The sequence below is a fragment of the Geospiza fortis genome, unplaced genomic scaffold, assembly GCF_000277835.1.
Source record: "Geospiza fortis unplaced genomic scaffold, GeoFor_1.0 scaffold524, whole genome shotgun sequence".
Classification (NCBI taxonomy): Eukaryota; Metazoa; Chordata; class Aves; order Passeriformes; family Thraupidae; genus Geospiza; species Geospiza fortis.
The window spans coordinates 4,443-14,911 of NW_005054437.1; the positions used below are offsets into that span (position 1 = coordinate 4,443).

Genomic DNA, 10,469 nt, shown 5'->3' on the forward strand with positions numbered 1-10,469 from the left:
TTTTTCCTTTCTCCTGCAAGTGCTAGGCCTACGTTCTCTGTCAAACCCCCACCTGGAACAAGTGCTGTGGGCATGCTGTGAACAGCAAATCAGCTGGGCTGTAAAACAGAAGTGAGAACTAACCTGAAATTATCAGGAGCATTCTGGTCTGCCTTTTAGGTTGGAGAACTTGTAAAATCTTTCTGGTTAGATTTTGATGTCTTCCTATTCCAAGGCAGATGGAAACACAGGAGCTACATTGGATCAAGCTGTCCTCAGCAGCCACAACTGACCTATGCCCTTTGATAGGAACCTTTTAAATGTTTCTAAGAGCTCTTAGAAATTTTCCTTCCCTAAGCAGTAGCTTCAGAAACTTCAGGTTTGGTTTGCAAGTTAATGATAACTTATGCAGGTCTGCATCCCTGTAAATCTACAATAAAGTGATGTCCAGCAGAGAAAATAATCAATGAAAAATATTGCTCCTTTCACAGTTTAATCAAGACAAAGCTAGTTCAAAAGGGCCTCATTTTCCCCTTTTGCCAGCCTTCTAAATTATATTGCTTCTTTTCTTTTACTCCTAATCTTCTGCTTAAAAACTGTGTATGCATCTAGCCACTTTCACTGGCATTTCTCTGCGACACAATTTTCTGAGCTGCTGGGAGGTCACAACTGCAGTAGAAGTTGGCAGGTGAAACATTTCATGATGTAAAGATACAATAACAAAAAGCATCTTTCTCAGATTGAATTTATACACCAGTAAACCATTAAGCAGTCAGTTTCTTCCTCAAAGACTTCTCAGAAGAAGAAGAAAATGTAAATCTGTCTTCAGTTGTATTGCATCAAGGCAGAATATCTGTAATTCTATCTGTAGGTAAGAAAGTCAATTCCTGTGGCAAGAGCCCAGGAAACAATTTTTAAAATATTACAGCTTTTTATGCATAGTCGTTCCTTTAAGATTTAGGAAAAATATCTGCAGTTTCCAACTACTGTTAATCATGGGCAGCTCCCCTGTAGTGCCTCTGAGCTACACAATCCAAAGGTGTCCACCCACATCCATGATGTTATGATTCCAGATGTGCTGGGTCCAGTGAGGAGTTTTGACAGAGGGCCATGGAGTGTCCTGCCCCACATCCAATTAAGATCTGTTTTGCACAGCCAAGAGCTTTGACTGGCTTTGGGACATGAACATTTGCTTCTGTGCCATCACCACACATCCCATGTTCATTCCATCCCCAAGAGAAGCACTGGCCACCTGTAAGAGAGGACAGAAAATACAGAATAAACACCACAGAAACACAACAGCTTTGGTTAGCTTTGAGAAGCAGATTGTCAAGTAATTTTCTGTTTAGGTTCTAAGAAATTCTGCCAAGGTGGGAAAAATATTCTGGTTTTCTTGAAAATGTAAATAAACCCAAATGACTGATTCCCCATCCTGTTCCATATTGTTAGCAACAGAAGAGACATCAAAATAACAAAGACAGTTGAAAATCTCTTCGTAAATACATAGCTCAGTATTTAGGCAGAGCCCACAGAAGTCTCTCTGCATTTTAAGAGCCTTCCCTGAAATGATGTAGAATCTCTTTCAAGTTTCCCCCAGTAAGCAGAAGTATGATAAATCAAGAGCAGCGACTTTATTCATTCACATCATGATCTGCAGGATTGGGGAACACAGAGCCACAGTTCAGCCACATTGCATTTCATTCCTAGCTTCAAGTTCACACGTCACCTCTTTCCTCTAAATACAAGTCTTCAACAGCCTGCCCTACTCAATCATCCTACCTCCTCTGCTTGCTTTGACATCATTTCACTGCTTTTATTATTCTTATTTTTCCTCGTTATTATTTAGTTTTGTAATATCTATTCTTTCATATCCCAAATAACAATTCATGTATTATTATTACCCCATAGTACTCTTTATTGAAGCAAAACATGCAAATTTAGTTCTATAAATGGCTGACATAATAAAAAATCCACCAAAACCTCCTAATTATGAACTACAAGTACAGCCATCCTGCCATATAATCATGTTTACTGATGCCACTGTTATTTTGTTATTTTTTAAAAACAACAGGTAATAACAGCAGGAAGTAGCATTCTGGATTCCAAATAATGAGAAGAAAAGTGCCAAAATTCACAAACTCTAATCCCAGTCATGATTTTACTTTTCAAAATTCAGAAACAGGTTATTGCACAGCTAGCAGGGCCATCTTCCCTGCAAATCCTGTAACATTTCACTGTCCTCTGCTCTCTTTACATTATCAGTATATTGATGTTCCCCTCTTCTGCAATGAAGTGTAAACATTACTGAGGCCAGATGTAACTAAGCAATGACATTTCATTTTCCTGACAATCTTTAAGGCTACGGAACACAACAAAGCACCACCAGAACATCACAGTAGCCAAGGCACATCTCACCTGATACACAAGTTCTACCTCTCTTATCTCAGGAGGCACCAGATGTTCTCATGATTGTGCATGTGCAATATTGACAACACAACCTACACCCCAAATGCACTCACATGTGCTGCCAAAAAGTGCCAAAATCTGAGTGGGCAACAGATCCCATTTAAAAATCAACACAGTGTCCTACTGGTTAAGGGAATTTTGCTTTTTGGTAAGGTTCCAGGTAAAAAATGTTTCTGTAAATATTAAAACACAGAAAAAAAGACACCTCAAGCCCATGCTGGAGACACATCTCAGACTAATCATTCAAGGAAGTTGCACCTAAGAAATGACATCTTTTGTCACAGTTAATGTGTGAACCCTGCAGAATGAGCCAAGCTTACAAATGTGACGAAAAGAGAATGCAACAAGCCCTAACTTTAACAGGATCACTGTGGTAACTTTTTGTAACCAGACAGCAGCAATTACTACAACAGTTTACATCCTTTTGTAAATACTCACTACATCTGTTTAAAGATGTTTCTCTTTTCATCCTGTCCCATCAGGACAAGAGAGAGGAAACCAGAAATGTTCTGGTCACTTTGTATTACAAACTGCTCAGTGGAATATTATTGTTATAATAAATAGTCAGAGAAACAGTGCATTAGGACATTAACTTCTCAAATTGATAAACATATCCAGTGAAACATCTTTTGAAAATACATCATAGAAAAATTTACAAGCTAGGGATCCCTCAGACAAGAACATCTTTCCTAAAACAATGATTGTGGGGTCTTTTCTATACTTTACTTCTCCAAGCATGTCAAAAGGCCACCAAAATAGATTTTTCTACATGATTCCAGTGATCTCTAAGGTCAATGAAATGGGACAAGAGTGAAAACTGGCAAAAGAAAAATAGAAAGTAAGTAGGATTTATGAATGGTCTTACACAAAAATGCCTTGTACATCCATGGAGAGATGGCAGAAATTTGAAGAGATGAAAAGGCAGCTGACAGATATGGAATGACAGGCCACGAAAATGTTTCTCATCACCATCAAGTCAGAACCAGGAAAGCCAAAAGGCAGAGAATTTTTGCTGTGGAAGGTGTAACTGTACCACATCTGCCTGTAGAAGATTCAGTGAAAGGTTTGTACATAGAAATAGCCAGATGTTTGACTTGTGTCAGAGAAAGCAGAATTTGTAGAAAACACACCAAGTCCATTTTTTTGACAGTAGCATATTAACAAAACTTGGAGGAGGGCTGGGCAAAATGAGAGTGGTCAAAGTGGCCAGGAGGGAACAAGTGATGTGAATCACTGGCACAGATGTGAAAGTCAGTGAAGATTGAAGGTAATGAAGCATCTATTTCAAAAATTACATAAAAGAGTATCTGCAGAGTTAAAGGCAGACCCTAAGAAGAGCTAATGGCTAGCCTCTGGACAAAGGGCACCATTTAATGTTTTTTTCCTTTTCCCATGTCCCCCTCCCTTTCTTTTTTCCTTTTCTTCCTTTATTTTTGATTGCTTTTTTTCCCCCGTTTATTGCTGATAAAAACACAGAACCAGCAGCCCTACATGCCTTCACAAGAAAATTCAGTTTCTATATCTGTGCCAGACCTTCCCAGCATAGAAGAGCATTAGAATGATGGGTATTAGCACATCTACAAATTGCTTCTAACAAAATTTAGAGCAAGCACTGCAGCATGTTCTCAAACCAAAGGATTTGTGTTTGGAGAAGTGAGGGAAGATTACTCCATGTTAGTGGTTAAGTGAAACCACATATAATGTTGCATTTACTCTTCTCTTTTAAAAAATGAGTACTCAGAGTACAAACCAAACCCACAGAACTCACATGGCACCACAGCAGAACCCCAAGGAAATTTCCGTTTCATTCATAGTGACTCTAATCAAAGTTCAGAGTCAGGCTATGCAGGATTTTTCTCAAAACATTAAATATACAGGACAGAGGGACAACAAAATTCTGAGAAAATCTGTTTTGGTCAAACAATACAAGAAGGGGCTACTGATCTCCTTCTGTCTGCAATAATTATCCAGGCTTTTCTCAAGATAACTGAAGTGACAACAGCAATCTAGAGCTTCATTAAATTGGAGAAAAGTAAAAAAGTATTTCCAGGTAAAATAAAGTTGCAGAGATATAGTAAGAGAAAATTAGATAAGATAAAATACAACGAGAGAATTCTGGAGAAAGAAAAGAATTAGAGTTGCTCCTTATTGCTGAGTGGAATCCTCAGATGGAAGAATCAATGCTAGCAAATAAGACACTCTGGGTGAGATTCACTGCATAGAACTTCAGCCACCCAAAAAATCAAGCAACTTAGCTACAGATCATTATCCTCAGTATTTCTCAAAAGCCAACAGATATCTGCATCTCTCCAGCAGAATGAGAGATTCATCTCATCCAAACACTGGTGTGAAAATCAAGTCTGTCTCACTTCAGTGATGATAAAGGGAGACCAGGGGATTGTCCCAGCCTGAAAACTGGCATATCAGTTTTATGCAGCTGAAGACAGGTTATATTAAATCACATCTTCACAAATGGTCTGAAGGCAAAGCAAGGTAAACTGGAAACACGGAAGCTGCAAATATCACTGTAGCCTAGCTTCAAACAGTCTGCTTCTAAACCAGCCTGTGCCCTGGAGGCTTATCACTGAAATCTTTAAAAGCTCCTCTTTTCGTATTCTTCTTTCCCATTCTTTCTACCAGCAAATAAATAGAAGTTGGCCTTACAGACAAGCAAAGTATCTTCAAGTCAAGTTATTCAAGAGAGAGCTTCACATTTTAGGGAAATGTTAAAATGTTTTAGTACAGCTCTATTATATTGGTTCTGTGCTCTTAGCAAAACTCCACAATACTTCAAATTATTACTTCTTTTTTACCTCGAATTAGTGCTACTTTACTCTTTTGTTATAGACAAAGTTACAGTAGGCAGGAGACCAACTCAGATCAAGTCACAACTCTTTAAACAGCATCAGGGTTGGACCACAAACAAAATTCAGGTGTCTCAGCCACCTTCCCTTGATTATTTGAAAGCCGTAAAAACCTCTCAAAGAACAATGTAACGTGGCACAGAAGGAGATTTAGACTATACTTCTCCCAAGGAGTAGCAAAACACAAATTACTATGTTTTTTCTGGTTTTTTCAGGCCATCTGGTTGTTCAGGGTGTCACATAAAATAAAAGGCAATAAGCATCCCTCTAAACTTTTGTATTTTTAATAGCAACAACTCTGCCATTAGTGCAAAAGATCTGCAATTTTAAATTGTAAGAAACAGGCTTGATATAAATTGCTTTCTGCAGAAAAACATGGAACTGTATTAGTAGTTAAAAGGGAAGTCTAGGCATTGTGCAAAATCTCATTAAAGACAAAGCTTGGTAAGTGGAATGTATGATGGCATCATATCAATACACAGCTGTACCTCCAAAACTAGGAAAGAACCATAAGAATCACATTCATTTTTTATTATGGAGCCACATTTTCAAGGAGCAAGCTGTCATGTGCTCCAGGCAGCCCATCCAATTGCTGTTCAACCCTCAGAAATGTGTGTCTGGCTTTCAAGGGAACAAGCTGGATAAAAATCAGACACATTGCAGTGTAACACAATATACAGGTAAGAAACACCATACATTTTTGATATTAAGTACAAAGCCATGGTGCTAAAGGCATGCTGATTTCAAAGTTAGCCTCCAGTCAACAACCTGCCCTCATTCCACCTTCACATCATTAGTAGCTCTCCTCAGGCAGTGGACCTAAACCACTCAGTCCCCTCAGCAGAGGTTTTACACAAGTGAAAAGGGAGCTGACTTCAGGTCATGTGTCTGTGGTTCATCCTGCCACCTGGAAAGAGCAACTTTCAACGTCCTCAAACAATTCATCACAGCAAATGCACAAAGCCTGCACTGTGTGGACATCTCTAAACTAATATGTTATGTGAACTATTATTTTTTCTCAGCAGAAGCACTGGTTTGTTATAGGACCTTCTCTCCGGCTACATTTGTGTCTTGCAATACAGCAGGGACTTCAAACTGGGTCACGGCCTCAAGGCCAGCTGTCAGAATATCCAATTACTATCCATAACCACCTACTGAAGAGAGTCAGAAAAATCAAATTGAGAATACAATATGCCTAGTAGGAGCTTCGGCATGTGCAGTACTGCAAAATGCAGCAATGAGGCTACACATCTCCTTTGCACTTAAATTTCACTTGGGAAAGTCTAATTTCTAGTTTATACTTCGATGTCAGTGTCTATCCCACAAACAGCAAAAAGAACAGTACAGAGCACATCTAATCTTTTCCGTTTCATTTCCACAGCATTTAAGTAGCCAAGAGTTACAAAATGGGAAGGGGAAGGAATAATGTTTATGATAATTTCCAAGGGAAATGTAGCACATCTGCCACAGCCTGAAAACTGTTTGTGGAGAAGGAGCCCCACATGCAGCAATGCAGAGAAGTGGGGAAAAACACAGTAAGATGTCACTTAGCAAAAAAAGCTGTAGCAGATCCATGCAAGCCTGCTGTGCATTTTCCTGTGCACTGTTTTTAGCATCAGGCAAATAACTGAGCCCACCCCTAGAGGAAGTGCTATCTTGCCAAATTACAATGACAATAGAAATTTTGTTCTGTTCTCACAGGGCACTTCAAAGCAGGAGCTGAATGGCTCACTGCACAAATTAATATGTATCTATTTGAAAGAATCACTCCACATTACATCAAATAAACAGTTTAGGTTACCACTCAGTCTAGTTTATGATAGAATTTATTTTTTCCTTCACTGTTAGGCATAGCCATTTTGAACCAAAAAAAAAGGAGCAAGAACTTCACAAAATTGTATCCTAGGATTTAAAAACAACAGACTTGCAACTACAGATTTCTTGGGCTGATGCACCCATGTAGTTGTTATGGTGGAACTGAAGCCCTGTAGGATGGAGATAGCTGCTTTGCTCTGTGTAGGTAGCAAGGACAGAAATCTACTGCAAGGATTATCTGTTCACATTTCTGTTTCCATGGGGAAACATGAATAGTATTAACTATGTCTAAAGCTCACAGGTGCTGCACGAGGTTTTTGTTTTGGTTTTACTCAAACTTGTCAATTCCTTCCCAACAGGAAAGCATCTCCAACTCAACACAGAACAAAACCTGGGCTCACGACTTTGCGCAAGACTGAACGTTACTGGTCCACTGACAATACATGAGGATTATATCATACACGAAGCAGCTGCAGTGCAGAGAGGATTAAGCATTAAAGATGCTTTTTTCTACACCTGTAGAAGACAAGAAAATCTTTGAATTTTGGTCACATAAGTACAGGACAAAAACACCTGACAGAAATTAATTAACGGAGAGATTTGTCCTGAAGCTCTGACCGTGGCACTAGTGTCTGTTCCATCAGGATATCAGACATGGCAGAGAGTGACATTCATTCAGAACTTATATCCCTGCCTCTCACAGTGACAGGCATTCAATGTGTCACAGTGCTTAAACTTTATATGGCCAGAAGTAGACAATCACAGTCTCACCACAGAGCCAGAGCCTGCAGTCTCATGATCCTCTGTACTATATGAAACAGAACATGCAGAAAATACCTTACACCCAGTGCTTAGTAAGAGGTCACCCACGCAAGGCAGAATGTCCGAGCTCATCTAGAAGAGTGTGAGTCATCCAAGTGTCCCATGGGACCATGTGGCGCCATGGCCATTTGCGCCCATGAAGTCTGGGCAGTAAAGCATTACCACCTCAAATTTGCACACACTTCAAACTGACCTAAGTGATGACACAAAGAAAAGGAGGGGACAGCTGTGATTCATCTGACCTACAATGTTACCTCCAAGACCTAGAACTGAAGGGCATCTTCAGCACAGGCCTAGGAAAAGTCATAGATGAACACAGAAGCAAGAATCTGAGAACCCCCTCAAACTAAATTCCAGGCCTACATGTAGCTTTCACAGTGCTACGCAGATCAAAGAGCAGGAGAAAGGACAGTCAGCAGGATGAGCAGGTGCATGCAGGTGAAATGGTGCTTCTTCCTACTTTGCTGGCTGAAGTCTAAAACTAGAGACCCTGCTGGGTTCTCAGGAATTCTCTCAACCAGGAAGAACAGCTAGGTTGGAAAAGGATATTTGGAAATGCTTTGGTGCTTAACATATTTCATACAGCAACCCTTTGTAGAACACTGGTCTATTTATAAGCATGAACTTTAAGGCAACCACACAGACCAGGCTATAGATGACTGTCAGTCCTTGGCAACTTATAGAAAATACTTATGATATAACAAAAGCTGAAGAGATAGTCCATATGGTTACATTTACCTACAATTTCTTCTCTTCTGACTGCTATTCTCTTCCTCTGAAGGGCTGTTTGCACTGAACAAGAGTGAGTATTCTGGGATTTATCTCTGAAGGTGTCCTTTTCTGCAGAACACAATTCTCCAACTCAGAACCAAGAACTGAAATGTGTAAACCTTCCACATGGACATCTTATGTAAATTAGCTTTGTGTTTAAATGGGCTTTAGTTTGAACTTCTCCCTTTCATTTTCCCTTAGCAATTTGCAAGGCTGCATTTTGGTCAAATTTCAAGACACATGATTATGAATGTGCATTACTGTTGAGTGAAGTCTAAAAAATCTGCTTGTTGATATTAAACAAGTGAGGGCTTTTTTTCCCCACCATGCTTAACAAGTAATCTGAGATCAATTCCAGCAGTCATAAGCTAAAGTGTTAGAAATGCAAAGATAGAAATCAAGGAAACAAGTGGCGACTGAGTTGCTGAGTTTCTGATTGAAGTGATAGATTTTCTCACTGCTACGCAAACATCGCCACAGAACAAAAGTAGCTGCAGCTCAGCAGTGCTGATATTAGGATGCCTTATTTTGCAAAGTTTCAAGTTGTGATCTTGGTGTATCACAATGGCTCAGATGGTGGCACCCTGCAAGTGTCACAGTGCAGCTGTAACCGTGACAGCACTGTAGTACTGCACTGTGAGAGCTTTAAAATACATAGCTCGATAAAAGCTATAGCATAGCTGTAGTCAGAGAGAGTTCAGGGTGAACTAACCCTCCTTTCTGGGCAGGATTTGTGGATTTTAAGTTTCCTCTGTGCTGCAACTGTTGTACTAGAGTTAACCCACTTGTACCTGGTTCAACTGTGCCTACTTGCACTGTACTGTAGTGCAAGTGCACATCTAATAAAACTCCTGTGGGTCATGTGCCTTGTCTTGTCTGTCTGTCTCAGTCTGTGCCTATTGTTACAGGGACTCTTATACTCACCACTGTGTAGGAGTTCGAATGGGCTTACTCGGGACCTGCTCAGATACAACAAGGGTTGGGTCATTTGAGCACCTAGAAAAGGAGTAAAAAGTGGTAACATCCTCATGTTCACACTGATGCCATTTGCAGCCACCGTTGCCCTCTGTCTCATAGAATATTGTTCTGTGAACTAACAGGACCCCTTTCAAAGAAGAAAACAGACAGATAACAGCTATGACAAAAGATGAAACCAAGCAATAAAAAAAAAAGAAAAAGAAAAAGAAATTCCCATGATTCAGACTTCAAACACAAACCATAGAGAGGTTTACGTCAAGTGTGTGCACCAAAAACAAGTCACGTTTTCTCAGAAGGGCTGATGAAACACAATGCTCTTACCCAAGGCTGGCTGTGCATGGCTGAGCTGGTGTTAATTTCTAATGGCAATACTGAAGAAAAACAATTCAAAAAATCACCACAACAAAACCCCAAACAAACTGAAAAGTATTAACACCACAAACTGCACCTTCAGTCTCATCCACAAGGCTAAGCTCTTAGACTGATTTCTGCCAAGCAGGACCAAGTGGTCCAGCTCTTCCTATTTCTTAAGGGCTAGGAAAAGATCAGGAACTTCAGTCATATCACTGTGTCAAGAAACTTATGCAAAGTAATGAGCCAAATAATGTGTACCAGATGGGATACATGAATTTTCTCCACAGGTAAGCAATAGCTAGGGACACCAGGACCACAGGAATAACAACTCTATTCTTTTAGCTGTACTTTTAAAGCAAGAGTTCACTTAGTGTCACATTTCACTAAGAGTTCTGGGAAAAGTAAGCAAGTGGTCAAAAC

General features: G+C 39.8%; 1 protein-coding gene across 1 annotated transcript in view; it reads right to left on the reverse strand.

The window, feature by feature from the left end:
- Nucleotides 1–282: 282 nt before the first annotated feature.
- The window catches only part of SERGEF (secretion regulating guanine nucleotide exchange factor), a 140,566-nt gene continuing 130,379 nt past the window's right edge, over nucleotides 283–10,469 (reverse strand). The window contains exon 13 of the mRNA XM_014309543.2: nucleotides 283–1,231. Coding sequence (XP_014165018.1) covers nucleotides 1,041–1,231 — 191 coding nt within the window. The 3' untranslated portion in view covers nucleotides 283–1,040. The remainder of the gene's footprint in view (nucleotides 1,232–10,469) is intronic.